Here is a 24,733-nt window from a genome sequence, read left to right on the forward strand (position 1 = left end):
TTGAGGTAAATAATTTACAACTGGGTTCAGAGAATGCTCTTCTGGCACACATAGGCTACTTTAGGCCAAACCTGCATTAAGCACCTATATTTGAGGGGCATTTCATTTGTGTATTATCCACTGTATCAACTCATGAAGATCTGATTGAGAACCCTCGTAACAATAGCCCACAAATGCTCACTGAACTTCACTATGTTCCCTGCTCTGTGCCAAGATACCCAAAGAAGGAGAGCCTTTGCTAACGCTGAATGGCTCACCAGAAATACCTTTCCTTACTCCACACCTACCATACCTGTGCCCTGTCCAAGGCCCATATCACTTGCCCCTGAAACTTTCCCAGGCAATTTCATGTGACACTGCCCTCCAGGTCACCCAGGCAGGAGAAGTCTCAGGTATTTGGCAGAGGTGTGGTGGTACATGTGTAACAACCAACTCTCTGGGAGGAAAAAGCCTGTCTTGATATTTGTGATGTCGACCTTTCTACCATTGCTGATGGAATGCTACCAACATCACATCCCTAAGTGCAGATTTGGGAAAAGATGTACACAGTCAGTCTTCTAAGCCAGTGCCAGCTGTTCCCAGACACCCCTGCATTTCTGACACCTTCCTCTTCCTGCCTATTACTTTGAAATATCCTTAGGACAAATCTCTTCATTCCCAGCATCTCTCCCTCAGTCCAGATCTGGGCTCACCTCTTGCCTGGGCTATCTCGAGAGCTTCTTCCCGGTTCTCTCTACCTCTAGACTCTACCCACCCCTCTATCCTCTAATCTGCCACTGGGCGAGGGCTCCTACATCATCATCTCATGGCACCATACCATCCATCCTGTGTGTCCTACAAGTCCAAGGTTTTCAATGAAAAGCTCAAAAATGTTGGATCTACAAGCTCTTAGTGACTGACCCCTGTCTACCTCTCATTTACACACACACCTCACATCCCTCGCCCCAAGGAGAACTCTGAATAACCTAGCGCTATTCATGTGAGTTTCCTACAGCCTGAAATGCCTTCTCTCCAATCACAAATCTCACTCCTCTCCTCCTTCTGGGCTCATTAGCACGATCCTCTTCCCTCTAAGCGCCTCCCTGAAGCCCCCTTATCTCCTCATTCCAGTGGCGTTTTATTGGAAGCCCAGGTTTACTGAAAGCTCGCTTACCATGGGGAATCTTGGCCAGTTCTTTGTACCTCTGACTTTCTCTCCCTTCCCAAAGCCACAGGCTCCTTGGAGGCCAGACCTATGACGAATTTCCTACTCTTCAGTGCCTAGCACCGTGGCCTGGCTTTGGGAGGATCTAGAGAGGGAAGAGGTGGTATCAGGAGGAGATCAGCGGGGTGAGGTAGTGGAAAGGGGCAGAGCCAGAGACCTCGCCTACCTAGGAAGGCTCCTGGCAGAGAGGACACAGTTCACCGAGGCGGAGGTGTGGAAGGAGAAGAGTGAGGAGCAGGAGCCCTTCCAGAACCCTCTATGGTGACAGCAGCTCCCAGAACTGCCAACACCTTCCATCTGTCTTCCATGTCCCTTTTTCCTGAGACTGAATGTCCTACTCTCAGGAGTTAAAACCCCACCCCTTAGGTTCTGTGTCTTTTATATTGCTTCAAATTAGATAATTAAGGGCTCAAAACAGGCCACAACTTAATCACGTGTTAAAGGCTCTGGTCCAAGCCCTAACCCTGAACATTCAAACTGAAGTCACTGATCACATGCATTGTGTCTAGAATTTCAGGTAACTTCCTTAAAATAACTGCAAGAAAATGCCCTTGGCATGTTAACTCTGCTCCAGTTACAAGGAGACCTGGGCAAGCCTCTTGGTTCTAGTTCATTTAGCCATCTGAAAAAGGAAGTTTGTGACCAGATGATCACGAATACCTTTGACTGTGATTCTGAGCCAATCCCCCACTCTATGCCCTAATTTCCTCACCTATAAGTGAGAATAATAATCTATTTCCATTTCAAAAAGCTGTTTAAGATTAAATTAAGTAATGGCTATAAAAATACCATTGTAAGCCAACCCTAAAATAATAGTTTTAATTTTTAAATCCCATTAGTTCGTTAAAAATATTTTATAAACATTCTTGGATAATTTAAGTCATTGCAATACAATTGTGGGTATCATGGTGAATGTTAATTTAGGAGGAAAGCAAGAATTTATTAGAGGTAGGTAGAGGACTTGGGCACTTTTCCCATGGTTGAGCAAACTCAAGAATCAGACCACATCTAGCTGGGTGTGGTGGCTTGGTTCTGTAATCCTAGTGACTTGGGAGGCTGAGGCAGGAGTATGGCAAGTTCAAGGCCAGCCTTGGCCATTTAACAAAACCCTAAGCAACTTGGTGAACCCAGTCTCAAAATAAAAAATAAAAGGGCTGGAGGTGCGGCTCCGTGGTAAAGCATCCCTGAGTTCAATCTTCAGTACCAAAAAATAAAAAGAAACCAGACCACATCTACTGGGTGCATTGGGGATGGACACTGTAGATCAGGCCTGTGTTGATAGGTTTTTTTTTTATTGCTTTCTTATTCCCAAGTTCTACACAAAGGACTAGTCATTTAAATCCAGGGATGCCTGCTTATTCTAAAGCTTATCCTGAATGTTCAGTCGTCCTTTTAACAAATGTACTGAAGGGAATTAAAGTAAGTCATGCCTGTTTGCCTTTCCCAGGTAGAGCATAACTGGGCCACTCTAGTACTGCAAAGTCTCCTCTTTCCATCTTGGTTATTATTATTCAGCTCTTCAAAAGCAAGGTCAGGATTCTGAAGTAAGCCAGGTCTCACTTTGATCTTCAAGAACACGGCCACACTCTGCCCAGCAGCCTTCATCCCCATGTCTCCAAGCACAATAAAAGTATAATTAGGAAATCTTTTGAGTGTCCTTGAGAATAGGCACACCCGGAGTGATTGAAGCCAGGGACAGCCTGAGGAGTCCAAGCCACTGCACAGCTTTGGCCTGAAAATGATTGCCAACCACTACTCTGAACTGCCAGCCAAAGAATGAGACCTCCTTTACCTTCACTTCATAGGGGAGCAGAGACACAGAGACAGACCAACTAACACAGCAGCTTTTGTAAATGATGTTGGAAGTGCAGTTTCTGTTTCAGTCCCTCCATGTGAGGTTTAGAACGAAAGGTCCAATCCTAAGTAACTCACTTTTTCATCAACACTCAGTTGCTTATACTACACAGGTGGACAGCAGCAGATGAGCAGATGGCCTATCTCCAGGCAACTGTCTCTGGCAACCATGTAAAAACCCCTGCTGATGAAAGATACGGAGTAAGAAAGAATAACTTACATCTCCCACCACCCCAAATGCAAGAGTTAGGAAATGCACCCAGTCCACCAACCAGCAAATCAAGGAAATCTTTATTTCTGAAACACATCCCATTAGAAAATAGGCATGCAAGAAAAGCCCAATGGTGCTTTTGTGAAGGGACTAAATTATATTAATAGCATATTATTCTTATTATAAAATCCTTTATATTTATACCTTATTTACAAATAAAGAAGTATTTTTCTCAAGATTGACAACTGCTGGTACAGTCACACTTACTGGTATAACATTGAATTATTTCTATATCTGTTAGTAAATAGCCACTGGCCCAAGCTCCCTAGGGTGCACCTTCTTGTATCACCCAGCTGGCATGTTGCTCCTCTAGGAACCCTCCCCACAACACATGCATACCTGTCCACAATCCTGGAGTCAGAGTTAGCACCTAGCTGAGTAGGGGCCCCAGGACCAATGGCAGGCCCCCGTCGGGGCTGATTTCATTCACACTAGGGGGCACGTGAGTACCTCCCTATCGCCCCGCCTCTCCGCACTGAGGTGCTGGGGTGGAACACTCAGCCAGGTGCCTAGGCTTTGCACCCCACAATCAACTCTCTGGCTCGGCACTGGCCCTAGTGTGGGAACACAAGCCAGGCTGCCCCAGAACAGCCACGAGGCAAACGCTGAGCGCCTGGCCAGGCCCTTCTTTAACTGAGGGAGGAGTGGGAGACATCCTCGGGGACTAGCATTTAAACGTGGCCTCTTTCCCCTCGGCTTGGCCCCAAAGCCCCAGGTTAGGTACCTCTTAAAAACTAGAAATAATGACACATAACAGACAAATGGGCAAGTCCTTAACCTGCTGTCTGCATCCCTTTCCCTCTGTTCAATCCAATGGAGAGAGATAATGACCTATCTTAGGTTTAATTAACATCTGGGCTCTGCTGCTGGGAGATTCCCAAACCCACGTCTCTCTGTAATTGCAAACCTTTATTTATTCGGCCACTTTGATGACAGCCACATAATGGAGCAATGGCCCCAACCCCACCCACTGCCTCATACCTGCCAGTTGTCAACCTCCCCTCCTTCCCCCACCTGCTCCTCCTGATTACTCTCCTGCCCATCTACCCCCCATTCCCAGTGCCTTTACCTACAGTCCCTTCTGCCTGGCCATTCTGTACTCACAGAACACTCAGAATCAGGAGACCTGGACCCTGGACCCAACTCTGCCCATTACTTACTCTACCACACTTGAAGTCCCCAGCAGTTTGCTTGCATACAGTAAATGCTAAACATTTGTGCGTTGCCTAGTTTTTTGCTCCTTTCTACTCTTTAATCCCTAGGTCTCTTCTAAAAATTGAGTTACTACTCCTGCTCTGTTTGCCTCACTAGGTGGTTATCAGGAGAGAAACTGAAAGCATCCTTTATTAGTTCAAAGATGCCACATACACAGAAGAGTGACTTCCTCAAGAGAGAGGCTTGGAGCCAGCATCACAGGCAGCCCCAGTGCCTAGTGAGGCCACCCCAGTCCATGGTCTGGCCTTCAGTAATGCAGGTCCTAAGGAAATGTTGGGTCTCCATCCTCAAGATGTTTTGGGGGAATCCCAGGAAGCCATTAACAAAGGACGCAGCAGGCTGTGCTGCAATGTGCAGGCCCGAATCCACTTCTGGAGCTTCCCCACCCTGCTCAGGCACAACCCAAGCTTGGCCTCCAGGTACCTCCAGGACCACAGGGATAATAACTTCTCACAATTGGTACCACACTTTTCCATAAAAAGTGGCTTATATTCATAAACTCCTTTGAATTGTGAAATGTGAAAAGGTAGCATAAATGTCCCTATTTACAAATGAGAACATCAGACCTCAGAGAATTGCACCACTTTGTGCAACACCACCTTGGAGCTCTGTTGAATTCGTGCAAGCCCCACCTCTGAGTCGGAGCCCAGGGATTCTCTTCCGGGTGGAGTCAGCCTCTGAAAGAGATGCGACTAGGTCCCTTTGCTTTCCTTTTTTTTTTTTCCCCCCCTCCCTTTCTTCTTTCCTTTGATGGTATTATCTTTATTTCAATCATTTACAGATTTATCACTAAAGTTATCAAAGGATAATAATTATAATAAAGTAGTGTTGCATTCCATTAATACCCTTACTAGAAAATTTCCCATCATTAGGTACCCACAGGCCTTTTAAAACATGCCATTTTAAATGAAAATATTCTTAAAATGTGCTATACAGTTGTTGATTTATTTTTAAATTAGATTAGTTTATTGCAAATTTAACATGCTAACAAAAATCCAACAAGAGCCCTATAGTGCCAGGAGTGGTGGTTGCACACCTGTAATCCCAGCAGTTTGAGAGGCTGAGGCAGGAGGATCCTGAGTTCAAAGCCAGCCTCAGCAAAAGTGAGGCTCTAAGCAACTCAATGAGAGTTGCTCTCTAAATAAAATACAAAATAGGGTTGGGGATGTGGCTTAGTGGTCCAGTGTCCCTGAGTTCAATCCCCATTACCAAAAAAACAAAACAAAAAAACACAAAGAACCATGTAGTATAGTCACATGCATCACATAACAATGTTCTAGTCAACAAGCAACCACACATCAGTGGTGGTCCTTCAGGATGGATCACCTAGTAATGTCCCAGTATTCTTAGTTTGTGTAAGTACACTCTATGATGTTCATACAATGATGAAATCACCCCCCAAAATTACTTGTCAGAATATTTCCCCATCATTAAGTGGCACATGGCTGTATAATGTAAAAGTCCACCTACCCTCACACCCCACACCAGTGTGAAGATTCAATAAGTCAGTAGAGGTGCTTCTGACAGGGAACTGTGAGGCTCTGTCAGACATCTTGTGTGGCCACAGCAGGGGATGAAATTCACCTTGGGCCTTCCCAGAGCACAAAATGACCACTCTCCCATCTGTCAAGGGCCCTCTCTTATCTAGGGGAAAAAAAAAAAAAAAAAAAAAAAGTCTTTACTTTTCTTAGGTGTCTGGGCTTCCAGGACTGGGGCAGTTGGATCCTCCATGGAAGAGAACATGGGCCTCCCCTCAAGGGGCTAGTTCTGATCAAAGAAGTGGAGCAAGGGAACTATCCTGGAGGCTTCTGTCTGCCCTGCACACTGAGAAGAACCAACCAGCTTGTTCCCCACATCCTTGCAGGGCTGAGGGAGGACCAAAGTGACAAGGCACAGGAAGAGAAATCTCATAACAACTTTCCAGGAATGAGGGCTGCCCTTCCAGGATCTGGTCAGGGGGAGAAGAAATCTGCTTCCAAGGTCTGCAGGAATTAAGGGATTTCCCTAGTGAAGATGGCCCACTTGGAACATTCCTTCTGGTCTTGAACTAATCTTTTCAACATTTTTTTTTTCATTAGAAGTTACTTGAACCCTGGGGTCCTATTCCAAATTGCCTTTAGGACCAAGTGCAAACTAGATGAGGAATGTTTCACAAACCCTTATAAATAACCAATTTCCATGATCTTCCCAAAGTCTTAGCTCATAGGACCCTGGGCCAGTGGTCATAAAATTAAAACAGGATTAAAGACTAGTTATTTTTATGTTGGACTAATTCAAGTTGTTGCTTTCAAGATCATGCAGATGTCCAGTGTATAAGCAGACTTGGTATGACCAGGAATGGCCCCTCCACCATGTTGCAGAGCTCCTGTCCCTTTCCTCCAAGCCCATTTCCCGTTCCTTCTGAGAGCATGGCTAGACTACATTTTCCAGCTTCCCTTGCAGTGACATGTATCCATGAAATGCGTTCTGACCAAGAGAATGTAGGCAGAAGTTATCTAAAGCACTTCTAGACCTGTCCCAGTAAAGCCCCCTAAATGGTCATGTACACCCCTCTCACTGTCCATTGGAGGACATGTCTTTGGCTAGATGCAGGGAGACCCAGAGAGAATTCTGAGATCTTAGGGTAGGGTCAGGACATTTTTTTCTTTAAAAGGTCAGATAATAAATACTTCAAGCTTTGGGCTATATAGTTGTGTTAGGCAGCTTTCTGTCACTATGATAAAAATTCTAAAATAACTAATTTGGGCTGGGGAGATAGCTCAGTTGGTAGAGTGCTTGCCTTGCAAGCACAAAGCCCTAGGTTTGATCCCCAGCACCGAAAAAAAAAAAAAAAAAAAACTAATTTATAAAGAGAAAAGGTGGACTGGAGGTATAGTTTAGTGGCAGAGTGATTGCCTAGCATGTGTGAGGCCCTGGGTTCAATACCCAGTACCACAAAGTGCAGGGATGGGGCACAGAGAAAAGGTTTATTTTGATTCACAGTTTTGGAAGTTCTAGAACATGATCGATTAGCCCCATCACTCTGGGCCTGTGGTGAGGCAGTACATTATGGCAAGAGCCATGGTAAAGCAAGGCAAAGAAAAAAGGAGGAGGCTGGATCCATGATCCCCTTGGAGAGCACGCCCCACCAATGACCTGAGGACCTCTCACTAGGGCCTGCCTCCTAAAGGTTCACCAGCTCCCAGTGGCTTCCCACCCTGGAGACCAAGACTTCATATGTGGGCCTTTGGGGGACACTTACCTGAAACATAGCAACAGTCTTTGTTGCAACTGCAGTTGGCCCTCCACATCCTCAGTCTTTGCACCCAGGAATTCAACCAGCCAGAGATCGAAAATGTTTAAAAACAAACGAGCAATAAAAGATAATAATGCAACAATTAAAAAAATACAAATAAAAACAACATAGTACAACTATTTGCATAGCACTTGCATTGTATTAGGTATTAAAAGGAACTAGAGATGATTTAAAGTATGCTGGAAGATGTATGTAAGTTATTTTTGAACTAACTACATCATCGTATATAAGGGACCTGAGCATCCTGAGATTTTGGTAGCCATGGGCAGGGAGGGTCCCCTGGAAACAATTTCCCTTGGATACCAAAGGACAGGGACAACTGTATTAAGCACTGCTATTGTAGGGCATAAGCAGCTGTAGGCAATATGTAAATGAATGGGTGTAACTGTTCTAATAAAACTTCATATACAAAAACAGCTGAAGGCCCAATTCGTTTGAGAACTCTTGCCCTAGAAAATGGTGGAACCACAATATAAAAGGTGCTTGAGTCCCTGACAGAACTGAGAGTATTCACATTTAATATTGCATAGGAAAAAATAAACCTTCATTATGTCAAGCCAGTTAAGAGTATGGGATTTGTTAAAGCAACTACTATTCTTGACCCTATTTAATTATATCCACCATACTCTATCCTTCTGCCAAGTTTTTGGATCAGGAAATGGACCAAAGAGAAAAAAAACTCAAATGTTCTTATGAAATGCACTTGAGGAGTACAGGACTGGAGTAAAGTTAGAGGTAGGAGATTTTCCAAAATAATACCACCCTCCCCCGCTGACACACACACATGCAAACCCTCTGGAGAACTGTGCTTCTTCTAGAACATGGTCAGGCAATTTTGTGACTCTGCTTAGAGCCTTGGAGAAGACCCATATTATGGTCCAAAAGGATGACCATCTTCGTGAAGACCTCTGTGACCACCCAGCCCCATGGGTGAGGTGGCTGTCCTTCTGCTGTGTGCCCTGATACTCTATGCACTTACTGATTATACTTTTTTTTTCAATGTTGGGAATGAAACTAAGCTTGGTAGGTAAGCACTTTAAGCTACACCAGCAGCCCTTGATTATACCTCTTTTTATGTTGCATAGGTATTATATGTTTTGGCCTTTTCCACTCTATTATGAGCTCATGAGAGCAACCTCTGCTTGTCTCCCCAGGTCTGTGCATTTCCCACCACACTGGCCTGCTTCCTCCCCCAACCAGGATAGTACTTGGCCCACAGCAGATACATTATAAATGTGTCTTCATTCAAAAAGAATAAAGATTTATATAGGTTAAGGTCAAAATTGCCTAGGTTACAGGTAGACAACTATATCAGTTATCATCCACACTAGAGATCCTCCTGGCTGTTTTATAATTACATGAGGACATCAGACAGCAACCATGACTGTCTTGAACAAGCTGGAACCCATTATCACCACAGCCATAGACCTCTTTGGGTCATTGTCTTCAGCAATATAAAGTATTCCCAGAGGGATATGGTGGTTGTGATTAGTTTAAGGACCCTTTAAAATCAAGAACAAAGAAAACTCAGAGCACAATGGAAAGGAAAGAGTGATGTGCTTTGAAGTTTTTCTTGGCAGAAATCTGGGAAGATCAGCATAGCTCTCTTACCACACAGAGTTTTCACCGATCACTTCATGCTAATGCCAATCACAACAGCCTGAGTTTACAATACAGCTCATATTCATCCCTCAGCCCTGTCCCAGGCCTACACATGGGACAGACAGACAGACAGACACACACACACACACACACATGCACATTCCATCAGCACAAGAGAATACTCAGTGGACTACACATAATGTCGCCAAGAAACGTCCACAGAACTTCCACATTTCTAGAAAAAAATTGATCTAGAGAATTACATTAAGATCTGTATGCTTTTCATGGACATCTATTTGAGAGGTAAATGAAATCACAATTGCAAATATTTGTGGAAGGTTTTGGGGTGTGCATGTGTGTGTGTAGAGCATTAATTACTCTAGTAATACTGATCTCAGCTGATAATCAAAGGCTGACATAATGAATCCATTACGTGGAACAAATAAAATTTCAGCCAGAGAGAACAAGACAGTGACCATCCTCCTCTGCCACAGTGATGGACAAGATTGGTCTGGAGATGGCCACAGAGCCCATATGGATACCCTTTTATATTTATTTATTTATTTATTTTTGTACCAAGGGACTGAACCCAGGGGCACTTAACCACTGAGCCACATCCCTAGCTTTTTTTAGTTTTTTATTTTGAGACAGGGTCTTGTTCAGTTACCTAGGGCCTCACTAGGTTGCTGAGGCTAGTTTTGAACTTGTGATCCTCCTGCCTCAGCCTCCCAAGCATCTGGGATTACAGGCATGTGCCACCACACTCAGCAATACCTAACATTTCAGAAATTTCAACCAGTCTTCCACCTACAGTTTCCTACTCTTAGTTGATTATTTCCTCATTTTTGCATGTTTTTCCATGTTGGGCTCTGGAATATGTTTCATGGAAAATGTCCCTGCCCAAGGACACATTAGAGCTACAGGGGAGTCCCTCTGAAGCTCACCAAGCCCATTATGTTACTTCAGTCTGAATGTTCCAGCAGCAGCCTCTCCTTTCCTGTACTGCATTTTATACAACAGTTATTCATCCAGCAGTGTTTAGATTTTGACCCTCAGAACAACAGAGAGATAGTTTGGTCAGGCATTAGAATCTTTATTCAACAGAAAGAACTGACCCCAAAAGGAAATTTGTAGAAGAGTAAAAAGTTACTATGTGTGGAAACCAGGACAGAACTAAAAATGGGTCTCAAGTTCATTTCTCCTTCGGTTGGACCTTACAGCCTCACCTGCAGAAATACTGACGACCACCCCACATCTGTTGATTAACATTGGACATTTGCCAGAACATGGGTCAGAGGAATGGAGTAGCAGATTTAGGGCACACAACTGCCAGGCCTAGTGTCATATGCTTTTAATGGCAGAAACTGGGGAAGCTCAGGAAGGAGGATCTCAAGCTCAAAGTCAGTCTTTGCAACTTATGAGACCCTGTCTCAAAATAAAAAATAAGAAGAAGATCTGGGGATGCAGATCAGTGGTAAAGTGCCCTTGGGTTCAATCCCTAGTTCAAGAAAACAAAAACATTATTAAGCATGTAGACTGAAATTTGCTTTGATCTCATCCATATGAATGCCTCCAAAAGGCATTCATTCTAGAAGCTTCTTTCATTGCACTAACTGCTGCAGATGTGAGAGAGGGAGGGTCCCACTTTCCATGATGTGTCTGTACATTTCTTTCAGACAAGCAGCGTGGTTTGGTCCAAATGCTACATACAAACTATAGCACCTTTTAAAGAGATGAGCTCCTCTACTCGACACCAGTGAACATTTATTCCTGGGAAGCAGGACTATGGGGACAAGTTGGCACAAAGACTAGAACAGATTTCTCTGCAGAGGAAGCCTTGGGGGAGGACAGGCAGCAACAGAGGATAAGAAACTCCTGGTGGTTTTGTAGATCTGTAGGTGGTACCTGGGAATCATTCACAAGCCCTGAACTAGAACATGAAGCTAAGAGTCTGCTAATGCAGGACCTGGTGGCCTTATCTACCCTCCTCCTAGAATTCATGTGACCTTGGGAACATCACTTTCTCTCCAAGCAGGAGTTCAACTGCAAGGTCGGAACTTTTAGGAATGTAGCTTATGGTGCTAGAAAAACATCTGTAATGTTATGAGAAGTACTCCCCAAACTGAAATGTTTCTTGCTGCCTACACTAGCTTCCTCCCACCATGGTGCCTGAAATACCCTTTTTATTTGGCTTTTACATCCTAGAGGCTTATAATATTCAAGAGTACCCTTATTTAAATGTCAATTCCCTGGATAGGTCATTTAGATTATCTTAGATATCCACTATAAACTTGAGGAGACAAAAAGGGGGATTTCACCAGTCGTGGGAGGGAAGAAAACACTGATCTTCACACACATACAACTGGCCCATGTACAGCAAGGCAATGGGGCTCCCTGCATTACTGTGGAGGAGATTCTGGAAGAGACTAGGGGGAATCAGATGTAATTATTATGTTCATATAGGAATACACCATGGTGAATCTCACCATCATGTACATCCATAAGAGTGGAATTCTAATTAGAATAAGTTATACTCCATGTATGTATAATATGTCAAAGTGCACTCTAAAAGAACAAATAAAAAACAACAAACAAAAAAGATAGGAGAGATTATTCAAGAGAAAGAGAGAGAAAGAAAGAGGGAGTAGGGGAAATTTTACACCTGAGTTCAGTTAGGTGTGGTGGCACATGCCTGAATCCCAACCACTCCAAAGCCTGAAGCAGGAGGATTGCAAGTTTGAGGACAAGCTGGGCATCTTAGCATGACCCTGTCTCAAAATAAAATAAAAAGGAACATTATATTGAGCAAAATAAGCCAAACTCAAAAGGTCAAGGGTCACATTTTCTCCCATATATGGAAGCTAGAGAGGAAAAAGGACAAGAAAGGTGGATGGAGGGAGTGATATCATGAAAACTGAAAGGAGATCAGTAGAGTAGAGAAAAGGGACTAGGGGAGGGAGGAGAAGAAGGAAATGCTAAATAGTGAAGATTGATATTGGCCAAATTATATTGTTATATTGAATACACGTATGACTATGTAACAACAATTCTCAACATGGTGTACAACTACAATGCACCAATAAAAATATGGAAAAAAGAACTAAGCATAAAAATATAAAATAAAATTAAAAAGGTTGGGGAGGTAGCTCAGTAGTAGAGTGCTTGTCTACCACCTCCAAGGCCCTGAGTTTCATTCTCAATTCTGAAAATAATAATTTTTTTAAAACCCGAGTCCTAACATAGGTTCTGCTATAAGCTTCCTGTGGCAATGTGCCTAAACCCTTTCTCTTCTCTGGGCCTCAGTTTCCCTAGCTGTAAAATAAAGGAATTGGACCTGAAGCTCTGAGGTTCTATCTGGTTCCCAGGTTCTGAGAACGCACAGGGAGAAGAACTCTCAGTGAGCTAATGAGGAAACAGAGGAAGGGAGACTCGAGACCCAGAATTAAATAGAGATGGGTCCTGGAGAGGGTCCTGTTGCAAGGTGCTGAGGAAGTGTTCCCAAGATTAGCAGCTCCTTCTTTGTCCAGACTTGCCTCAGGCAGGTTTTGGTCTCTGTTGTCAAGAGACCAAAACACACCACAGCCAGATGCCCCATGGCCTTTGATCATACACTTGGACTCTGCCAAGTTTTCTTGGACAGAAATTGGGCTACATCCAAACTAACATATATCCAGCCCAAAGTATACAGGAAAGAGTATGGAACCTGGAGTCAGGAGACTCAAGTTCTTACTGAGTGGTCCTAGGCAAATAATTTCACCTTTCTGGACCCTAACATGACCCCTAAGTTCAGCGATAGTCTCCATTTCAGAACGCACCATGGCCTCCAAGTGAAAAAGTTACCTAACAGGGGTCTCCTGCTCTGACTTGGCCAAGGGAACGTTATTTCCAAACCAGGTCTTTGTGAGGGTTCAGATATAAAAGGTCCTAGAGATAAGAATTGTTGGGCTGGGGTGTGGCTCAGTGGTAGAGCACTTGCCTAGCATGTGTGAGGCACTGGGTTCGATTCTCAGCACCACATATAAATAAATGAATAAAATAAAGGCATGCTGCCCATCTACAACTAAAAAAAAATTAAAAAAAAAAAATTGTTCCCAGAGTTCTGGAAAATTTCCAGCCCCTGGTCAGTTTCTTCTGTTCTGTCCCACTTGGGAATAGGGACAGACAAACACACTTGACTTCAATTTTCACTTTATTGAAAGCTTGCTATTGTCTAACCCAGTCCACCCATTATACCTATGGGAACCTGAGGTTGGAGAGAAGTGACTTAACTGGCTTACCTACTAAGAGAGTTCTGGACATTTTAGGGCCTAGACCCAAGTCCCTTTCCCTGGCAGACTTTGCACCATACCAAATTGTTTGGATCATTGGCACAAATTGGCTGGATTTAAGCAATAACCTCAGGGTTGGAATGAGCAGAAATAAAATTCTGAATCCACTCAAAGCCAATTCCAAATAAAATATGTGTCTCCAAACCAGGACCTTTTCCCCAGGTCAGAGAATTCCAAGGAAAGTGTTGGGACTTGAATCTACCTCATGTAGAGAAGTTGAATGAATCCCTATCATTCCTCCTCACCAGCTACACGTCCTTAGGACCTTACTTCCTCCATTTGGTGATGCCCTTGATGTGTATCAGACCTGTTCTCCTCGCCTGGATGGGATCACTTCTGGACTCCTTCCATAGCATTTTCCGAGTACCTACTAAGTGCCAGGTTCTGTGTTAAGTGGGTGAATCTGAGATGCCTAAGACACATGCCTGTCCTTGAAGAAGGTAGCCAAGCAGGAAGGTTACAGATGACTAATAATCATGATGCAATGGCAAGAGCTCCCCCACCCTCGATCTAGACCTGCTCTTCTAAGGCAGAGTCTGGCTAGACCAGATCTCAAGGGTGGAAGCAATAGGAGACCAAGTTCCTCTGGGGGTTCCACCCCACCCATCAGCAGGGTTCTCCCCCAGGAAGACGGAAGCCTAACCTTTCTACCCCCCCAGCATCCTACATCTAGTATATACTCATTCATACATGGTTGAGGGAGTGGAGTGCTAACAGCATCATAAATACTTATCATCAAACATCTACTGTATATAAAGCCTAGGAATATGAAAGAATAGGGGAAAGAAAGAACAACTCAACAGCCAGTTCCTGATATCCCGAAGTTTAACACTTGGTTATAAGTCCTAAAAACTAGAGGAATGTGGAAAAAAAAAAAACAAAAAACAAACAAACAAAAAAAACACATTAGTTTAAGAGTTAGACCTCTGGGTCTTGGTCCTTCCTATATGACCTTGTACAGGATACCACCCCTTTGCCAGTTCCTTCATGTCTAGGTGGCCAGGCAGGTTCAAAGCATGCATTACAGAATTGGTGTTGGCTAATGTCAGTGTGCATGGTTTGTTTTTTCCTTGAAAGTTTGGGCTTTCAGCAGGGCACAGTGGTGCACACCTGTAATCCCAGAGACTGGGAAGTCTGAAGCTGAAGGATCATGAGTTCAGGGTCAGCTTCTGTAACTTAGCAAGGCCCTAAGCAACACAGCAAAACCCTGTCTCTAAATAAAATATTTAAAAGGGCTGGAGATGTAGCTCAGTGGTTAAGATCCCCTGAGTTCAATCCCCAAATCCTCAAAAAGAAAAAAAAAAAAATTGGGCTTTCAGGTGATTTAATATCTGAGCAAGTTTTTTTCGAAAGGAGAAGAAATGATAGGAGAAGCAAGAGAGGAAAGATGTATTAACAGGAGGAAATGAGATGGAAGAGAAAAGAGGAGGGAGAGAGAGAAAGAAAGGAAGGCTATCAGAAGTTCATGGGGCTTAGAAAGAAGGACCTTTGCTGGTACTACTGAATGTTCCAAGAGAGAAAAAAGAACAAGTGCCAAACTCCAGGGCCACCTAGTCATTTAAATCACCAAAATGGTGGTGGTCAAAGTCACTCAAACTGGGTCACTTCTGAGCGGGCAGTGGGGATTTGGTCCCAGGAACCCAGGATTCTGAACAGGGGTGAGCCAGCAGGAATAAAAAAAAAAAAAAAAAAAAAAAAAAAAAAGGCCCCAACAAACAATAAAGCCAGATCCAGATGCGGCTGTGTGCAAAAAACCTTCTGCACGCCTGGAGCCCTGAGTAGTTTCCCATGTGTCTGACAGGCCCTGGCCTCAGCTCATGGCCCCAGCAGTCCACGCACTTTTCTTGCTCTGTCATGCATCACTTACCAGCAGATGCTAGGGCTGCTGATGCATGCCACACAGAGGAAAGAGGTCTGCTTATTAAATTACTAAATCCTGTTAGAAAAGAGGGCAACTTGCTCCTAATAGAATTTTTATGTTCCTCATGATCCTCAATGACTCCAATGAGATGTTTAAATCTCCATTGTGAAGCCAGGGATAGATTCTCCAGCCAGTTCACATTCCTTTCACCAGCGGAACCCTCAAATTCAACTCTCTCCCCTGGGAAGGAATTTTGCTTTCTTAGTATAACAGAACCTTTCTAATTTGCTTAAAATCTTCTGTGCTGAGTGTGGAGCAGTGAGAGGCACGTTTTCTTTACAGAGCATGCGTGTGCATGGAGAGAAAGTTCTCTGAAATGATGATAGTCAAGAGGGTCTGCCCTCCACTCCTCCCTCCTTCCCCTCAACATACATAACAAATGTCTGTGCTAAGAGGCTGACAAACGCCTGCTCTGCCTGCTCCATGGACTCACACTGCCACCTCGGCAACAGTCTCCTGTTGCTGGAACTCACTCCGTTGTTAACCACGAAGTCAATGCTGCATTGTTGGACACGAAGGATTAGTTAGACTGGGAAAGAATGTGCAAAGGGTCTTACTGCATTTAAAGTACCATCAGGTCACGTAAAGGAGAAACTCAGGAAGTAAGAGCTAAATTTGATGAGTCAACCAGACTTCAGGTGCTTTCTGGATTGTATATTTCATTAACTATTTAGTTTTGCTTTTGTCATACCACTCTTCTCCCTTGGAGTCCATAAGCAAATTAGTTTTTAGGTAATTTTTATTTTTCTTTCTTTTAGTTTGAAGCATCTCTTTTTACTCTGGTACAGTCCTGGAAGACTGAGGTGCAACAAGAGGTGAATCATATATCACCTTCGCATCTCTTCTAGAATTACATCTGTCAAGAGCCCCAGTGTGCAGTGGAGATAGAAACCAAAAAGCAGAGGGCAGAAGAGGAGAGAGGGAAAGCACCAGGGGTCAGGGAGGAAGAGAGCTGGTTGATTTGTACACTGCTTTTCTTCCTCCTCCTCCTTGAATCCCCCCTTCCTATTTATAAATGATATCAGAGGAAAAATCAGACTTTAAAGACAGTTGACTTATATTTATTGATGGTGTTGATTTAAATGTAATTTAACTGAGCTTTTTGACCAATCACCATACCCCTATCCACCACAGATGAAAGTCAACCTCAGCATTCTCACCTGACACATAAATTGGATAAGAATGAGGGCAGACACCCTGCCCCACTCCTAAGTATCAGCCATACTATCTCCACTGTTTGATGTCTTCATTGGTTTTGATCAGCAGAGGAGCTTGGCAAAGTGTGGAAATAATTGAAAATGTTAAGATCTAGTCCTACAGGATAATAATGGCCCACACAGCTAGCTGTTGATGTGGGTGTACAGATAGGCTTGGATTTGACCTTCCTGATCTCTACCTGGGCATTGAGAAGTATCATCCAAGTTGGGCATGGTGGCATACACCTGCAATCCCAGTTAATCAGGAGACTGAGGCAGGAGATCACAAGTTGGAGTCCGGCCTCAGCAACTTAGCAAGATATTGTTTCAAAATAAAATTTAAAAAGTCAGGGATGTAGCTCAATGGTAGAGCACCTCTGGGTTTAACCTCCAGTACCACAAATAAATAAATTAATTAAATAAATCACCATTCAACAATGTGTATCTGAGGTATTCAGGGAGAGGAATAGGGATTCTACCAAACCAAATATAAAAGAGTCAAAGGCCTGGCCATATCCCAAGCTCCTTAAGAAGACACTAAATATTTGTTAAAATATTCCCCTCCCATCTCCTTGGTGCTTTTCTTTTTCAAAGACAGTCTTATTCCTGAACCACTCCCACTAATTAGGGAAAAATAAATCTTTCACCCTCCCTTCCTCTCTGGTTTCTGTGAATTCCAGACTCCTTGGGATCTCTGGTTCTAACTGCTCAGAACACATTTATGACAAAAACAAAGTGAAACACCAGGGAAGTCCAAGGAGAGTGAGATCCACTTCTGCAACAGAGGAAAGGAGGTCCAAAAGGGCAAAGGGGTGGGGGGATTGCAGAAGGCACAGTTGTGGCATCATCTTATTACAACTTCCAGCTGATCGGGTGTAGCCCAACTAGAGACATCTGTTGGGAGTTTACAACAGAAACAAACACACAGGAAAAAATGAAAACCCTACAACACACACACCCAGACCAAGCTCTCTAGCAGCCCCTCTGCCTTGCCCTCCACAGCATTCCCACTGGGCCAGGCTGGGTTGTAGAGGGGAAGGAAATGGGCTCTGCAAGCCGCCTACCCACCCCCACCCCACCTGCACATGACTCATTCACACATGATTGGAACTTACAACTTTTCTCTCTACTTGGTTTTCCTCCCAGGAAAAACAGAAAAGGGCCCACACTTCAGAAAGCCCCATGGTGACTTCCTTTGGGTCTGAAGTTCATCTCTAAAACTCCTTGACTGTAAGGGAATAGATCATGCAGTGTCCTTATTCTTGATCATTAGGGTGACCCACAGAAGGAGGTGGCAAAACCTCAGCAGACATCAAAGTCACTCCTCCACACATAACCTAGAAGATATAAAAGTGGAAAATGGAGCTCACCCTGGTCTCTCCAAAAATTAGCTCAAAAGATGAAGGAAGCTCATGCTCAAACAACCTAATGAAGAATATGGAACACAATGGGCCCCAGACCAGCACGGAGAGTTGTGTGGTCCAGGAAGGTCCAAGACCATGCACAACTTGGATCTGAGCACCTCCTGTAGCAGTTCCATATGCTCACCTGTTCTGTTCTACTTTCCTCTTTATTCTATCCCCATGGCGTGCCAACAGAACCAGAGCAGTGCTACTCAAAAAATAACAAAATGTTTTATACACATTTCCATATATACAACTGAACAACATTTTACATGTTTCTTTTGCACAGCAAAAGATATATAAACATTCGGCTCTGAGAACACAGTATGTACAAAAAAAATGTCAAAAATACTTCACAACAGTGCAAAAATATTTTACACAGCATCATGGAGTGAGATATTTCAGGCAGGAGGAAGGTGTATGTGTCTCTAAAGGAAAATTCCTTTTTTAGATATTAGATGTCTTTAACTGTAAACAAAATGCCGCTTTCTTTCATAACACCCCCCCCCCCCAACAGTTATTTGAGGAATTTGGCAGAATTTCAAGAGTCTGAGTCTGAGGTAAACAGCCCAAGCTCTCTCACCAAAAAGAACTGAGGGCAAAAGGGTGGCATGAAAACCTTAAACATTGTGAGAGCAATTTTTTGTTTTAATGACATGTCAATGACAGGGCAAGGCCGCTCCCAGTGAGAGGTTGGGGAGGAAGTTAACCCCTCCTCCTCAGGCCTCAGCTGCTTAGCAAACAGGAAACTGGCCGACAGGCACCTCACACTGCCCTGCTGGACTTCGGTGGACCTTCTCTCACCACCACCCAGGAGGCTATCTCCCTGTCCTCCGTAGGGATTTCTTCCCTTTCACATTTCCACATCTCCGCTCGCAACCCGCAAAGCCAGCCGCCTCCAACAGAGCAAAAAGTGTTAGGGTGCAGGGTGAGGGTAAGGGCCATGGGAACCCAGGATCAGGGCCCCACGTGCCTGATTTCCCCTGGGTACAGGCGGGATAGGGAGATTGCTGGAACCACAGTTGAGGAGCCACTCTGGGGTGCCGGGGAAGCACCGAGGAGTCTGCTGGAAGCTCAACCCAAGAGGGGTTCGTCGGGGCTGGCGCTGTCTGCTGGACCAGACTTGTCCCCAGCGGTGGCGGAGGTTGCGTCTGGGCCCCCGCCCTCGATGGAGCTCTCGCTGCCAGTGCTTTCACCAGACAGCAGGCGCGTGACCCTCAAGTCTGCCTGCAGAGTGCGCACGTCGTTGCCGAAACTGAGCTCTCCCAGGTCGCTAATAAGCTGCGAGAGCTGGGCCTTCACGTCGGAGGCGCTGCCGGACAGCGGAGGTGGAGTTCCCAACCCGGGACTCAGCGAGACCCCGCCGCTCCCCAGCATGTCCTCGCGCCCATTCTCCAAGGTGTCCAGCAAGTCCCCACATTCGAAGTGCATGGCCACCACCAGCGCCCTCTGCGCCTCGGTCTCCCCCTCTGCTGGATCCCCTTCCCCCACACGATTCTCCTCCTCCTCCTCCTGCTCCTCCTCCTCTTCCTCCAGGCAGCCATCGGGGTGCTCCTCTTCCTCTTCCTCCTGTAGCTCCTGCTCCTGCTGTTCGCCCAGCAGGTCCTCGGTGATGGAGCCGAGCTTGGGCGCGCTGCGGCTCCGCTCCACCGGAGGCTTGTAGCAGCAAGGTCCGTGCAGAAGCAGCTTGCGCAGTGGCACTAGCGGGATAGTGTGCGCACCTACCAGCTCCTGCTGCTGGTGACGCGCGTCGTCCCGCCGCTTGAGGCGTTTAAATTCCGCCAAAGCGTTGGCCGACGTCTGGTACAGCAGCAGGGCCATGGCCTGGGCCTTCTCTGGCTTAGACACCAGGACGGCGTGGCAGCGCAGCATTACCGCTTTGTGCTTTAGCTCGTGCCGGTACACCCAGGCGAAGACCTTGGGTAGCCGCGCGTCTGCCACGCAGTAGGTGACGCGGTGCAGCAGGTAGAGGTGGCCCGGGCGGCGCAGCGCGCGCTCTTCGGCGTGCACCATGCGGATACCTTGCGCGCTCACCGTCAGCTTCATCTTGGTACCCTGACGGCCCGCCTCGCTCTTACTCCAGATCTTGCCCACTGCTAGGTCGGTGCAGCCGTCGCCGCGCGCCTGAATGGTGGTGGCATTGCCCAAGTAGAGCACGGTGTATGTGGGGTCCTCGCTGGTAATGTGCAGCTTCTTGCGCTTGGAGCGGAACATGCTGCCCACCCGGCTGAGCGCGCCTTCGGGGCACGCTCTCGCTAGCGAGCTAAGCGCTGAGTAGTGCAGGCTCACAGCGTAGCCTTTGGGCTTGGACGCCTGCCGCGGCGGCGCCTCGGCCAGCAGCTCGAACTTGTGTTTCTTCCACGGCAGCATCTCCGGAAGGCACCCGGGCGCAGCTGGGCGGCGGCGGCCGAGCGCGGGGTATGAACCCAGCTGAGCCACCAGCCCCGGCCGGGCTTGGCCCGGGCAAGACCGAAAAATAAAACTGCTGGGAGCGGGCCAGTGGTAGGGAGAGGGGAGCAGGGAAGAACAGATAGTGCTTGGAAACCCCGCAAGGGGTGGGAAAGAATTGTTCAAGGAAACTATTCGGCTTTGAGATTGTAAGGGTGGGGGGCGCACAGAATTATCCCAGCCTGGTCAAAGACGAGGGCAAAAAGTCTCAGGCAAGCAACACAATGAGAGAAAAGGGAAGGAGAGTGGAGCGGAAAATGTCAGAAAATAAAAGCTTGATACGAGTATAAAGATAAATAGGGGGAGCCGCGGCAAAAGAAACCGGGTGGTGCGAGAATATGCAGGGACTCCGGAGAACATGAACACGGCCCCCAGCCCCACACACAAACCCCGGGCCTGGGGCCAGAAACCGCAGAACTCTTCAGCAGTTTGCCCAGGGTCCAGTGCTCCCCACCCACTAGGGGTGCTGGAGACCGAGAGCCCCTCGGCCGGGTAGGTCCTGAAATCAGTAGCTGGTCCAAAGTGTGGTCAGATGATAGGTCCGGATGGCCGCTGCGGGCCCCGCGCAGCAGTCCCGCGGTGGCTCACTGCATCTTCGCTCCAGCTGGATGCCGGGGACTTGCGCTCAGCCAGCTCACTGTCCAGGCTAGCTCCACCACAACAGCGCTGGGCTCCGAGGTCGGGGCGCACGCATGGTCGGCTTCGGGGATCGCCGCTACCTCATTTCTTCTCTCCGGGGACGGTTCAACTCCACTCCCGGGCTCTCCTCGGTCGGCTGCCCGTCTTGCAGCGCGCCCTCTTCGGTCCAGCTAGCGGTGGCAGGCTCGCCTCACATCATTGCCGTCAGGGAGGGAAGATCTCGGGTAAATATAGGCCGGCGCGAACCATTCACCGCGCAGGGACAGGGGAGGAGCAGAGAAGAGGATCCTTTTGGAGCTGCGACGTCCGACGGTTTTCTGGTCTCTTAAAGGGACCAGGTTGCAGGCATTGGCCGAGGGAAGGAGAAGGCAGGTCCAATCTGGCAACTACGTATCAAATTTACCAACATCTCATTTATATACAGAACCCACGAATAACTGGGGTTACCCCGCAGCAAAAAGAACTTGAACTCTGACACTCCACCCCAGGGTGAATTGCAACTCACTGAACAAATGTATGTCTAGATCGAAACTTCTGGGGGAGGTGGTGGAAATGGAGATTATGAACTACAATTTCCTGTGGAAAAGATTTGGAAAATAGTCCCCCCCCCTCTTCTTTGATAGCTTTCTTAGAATCACTGGGTGCGGTTTAATATTATTTTCAGAATTATATTCGATTAAAACAGGCAGAGACTTGTTTTTGGTGGGGCTTTTTTTGTTTATTTTTTTACTTTCTTGGAGCCAGTTATTTACAGGTAAACATCTGGTAGTAAAAAGTGAGTGGTAAGATGACTAGAACAAATAATATTGTATAGAGTCAATAAATTAGAAGCTTCCTAACCCACCCCCTAGCAATAACCCTTCCTGCCCTCAGAGTAGAGCAATTTTCTGAGGTATGTACAATTTCTAAGTAATACTGTGTATGGTTAGACTCAGTTTACTTTGGCAGGCCTGACGTACAGTTTTATTATAGCATTGACACATTCTGAATGAGAATTCCTAGTAAAAATCCCAATGACTTTTTTTTTTTTTAATCTGAGTGTCAAACATTCTCCAATGGGAGTGATAATTGCATTAACCATTTTTCTCATTTGCCAACTGGACAATATGGTTTTAGTCATCTGACCAAAGCTGGCTAGTTGCTCATTTCTGGGCCCTTGAAACAACTCACTTACCTCTATGGTTTGTTCAGTCAAAGCAAGAAAATCTTCTAGTTGTAATGTGTGATAAATATCCAGGTGGTCCTGCAGCAAACTCCCTGGATCCTCACAGAGGCTGACAGTGGTCTCTCTTCACAGGCCCAGTCCACTGTGGATCTTGGATCTTCATTTCAGAACCACTGTGGCTTCTGGAAATTCCCTGGCCCTCTACATTTGCTATCTTTTAACCTTCATTTGAACTCTAACCCAGCTTTCTCAGAGTCATAGGTGCTAAATTACCTTTTGGTGCCAGGTCCTGAGCCAGAAGCAGACTCAAATCCCATTCCCAAGAAGCTCCTGGTCCAAAGAAGAATGTAAATGCCACCAAACTCTGAGCTTTCCCTGGAAGGTAGGTTTTATGAAAGTACCCTGTATCCTCTGTGACTGGTACAAAGAGACAGTAAATGTTTGTTGTTTTTGTGAATGAGATGTATGTGGATAAGATGACAGAATGGTCTAATGCCTTGAGAAAGACCCAATGTGCTGGGAGAAGAAAAGGTTCATTATGACAAGGAAAATCAGAAAAGACTCCATGGAGGTGGTGATGTTTAAAAGATAAACGGGGTTTCTCCAAGCAAGAAAGGATTGGAGCTGGGCGCGGTGGTGCACGCTTGTAATCCCAGCTGCTCAAGAGGCTGAGGCAGAAGAATCACAAGTTCAAAGCCAGCCTCAGCAAAAGCAAAGTGCTAAGCAACTCAGTGAGACCCTGTCTCTAAATAAAATCCAAAATAGGGCTGGGGATGTGGCTCAGTGGTCGAGTGCCCCTGAGTTCAATCCCTGATACCGCCCCCCAAAGAAAGGATTGGAGGGCTTTCTGGGTATAGAGGATGGCAAATTTATAGGAGTATGAAAAAGTGTGTACATGTGCAGAGTAGGATGGAGTTCAATGACTATAACGATGAAAGAAAAAGTTTCCTCATAATGCTTTTTGGGCCCTCCTACTCCCTGTACTCTCTGAAGAAAGGAATGGCCCTCTTACCACTGGCTGGACCCACGGTGTCCTTCAACCACTGCCATGATGCCTTGTTTCTCAGCTGCCCGATGGGTTAATGGAAGGATGCCAGACATGGTGCTGGAATGGAGTAGGACTGTTACAAACCATTAAACTAACATTAATTTCTCTTCTGCTCAGATTTCTGAAATGTCTTGCTGTGTCTGTGAAATAGACAGTGCCTTTTCCAAAGGGGAAAAAATTCTGGAAGAAACACACCAAATTAACCTGTGCTAAGTGATCTTTAGCTGGTCTATAATCTTGAAATCAAAACTCTACGAAAGCAGACATTGTATTTAAGTGGTTAGCATTTCTAACTGGCTCAGAGGATCAAGGTCCAGAAAGTTCTGAACAGAGAAAAGAGGGAGCAGTGGTGAGATCTAAGGCTTATGATTTCATTCTTTGCAGGAGGCACCACTATGGGATTTATGTGATAAAAGGCAAAGCAGGGGACTAGAGTGACAAGGAGGCATCCACTGGCCAACTGGGCCAGTCCTAGATACATAGTCCCTTGTGACTAGATCATGTCACGCCTCAACTGCCTTTTTAATAACAGAGGAGTTATTAACCTTGGAAGAACAGAAAGGTTCTAGGCAAACGTGAACACTGGATGTGAGTAATGCCTTGTACCTGTGCTCTAGACCCAGGAGGGAAACATGACAGCCTCCTCCTGGCTTGAGCCTGGACCAGCCTCTGAGACCCGCCTCATCTTGTGAAGAAGCTGGCTACCCCCATTGAAGGTACATGTCGCAACTAAAGTTGCATTTCCTCTGCTGGGAAAGCTGAGGGCACTGCTGATGAGATCTGAGAACAGGGTTGTTCCAGAACACAACCACAGCAGTCATTTGAGAAACGGGTCAGACCCTGAAGACTGCACTTTTTGTGAAACTGCCCCATCTACTGGTGACAGGCAGAAGTGCCACTTGGTGGGACAGTTTCTCATAAAACTGGACAAGCCAGTGGTTGAACTCAACGTACATCCAAGTCACAGCTGGAAGGAAATGCTGCTACACGGAGCCCCAGCCCATAGTTTAGCACCGGAGAGCCAGCCTTTTATCTCAAGAAAGGCTTTTGAAACTGCTTTCTGCCACTTTAAGTGGTGCTGATGCTCCTCCCTCTCCATCCCCCTCCCCCAACAGCCCACAGAATGGACACTGACTTCAGAGAT

General features: G+C 45.8%; 1 protein-coding gene across 1 annotated transcript; it reads right to left on the reverse strand.

Annotated features, from left to right (window-relative positions):
• Nucleotides 1-18,498: 18,498 nt before the first annotated feature.
• FAM43A (family with sequence similarity 43 member A) lies at nt 18,499-21,590 on the reverse strand. The gene has a single exon (XM_079100594.1). The coding sequence runs from the start codon at nt 20,657-20,659 to the stop codon at nt 19,364-19,366; it is 1,296 nt and encodes a 431-aa protein (XP_078956720.1). The 5' UTR covers nt 20,660-21,590; the 3' UTR covers nt 18,499-19,363.
• Between the last annotated feature and the right edge of the window lie 3,143 nt (nt 21,591-24,733).

This window comes from Sciurus vulgaris (genome assembly GCF_902686455.1).
Source record: "Sciurus vulgaris genome assembly, chromosome: 10".
Taxonomy (NCBI): Eukaryota; Metazoa; Chordata; class Mammalia; order Rodentia; family Sciuridae; genus Sciurus; species Sciurus vulgaris.

Excerpts from the sequence above, each read along its gene's own strand:
- FAM43A (XM_079100594.1), bottom strand. The coding sequence starts at position 20,659 with ATGCTGCCGTGGAAGAAACACAAGTTCGAGCTGCTGGCCGAGGCGCCG.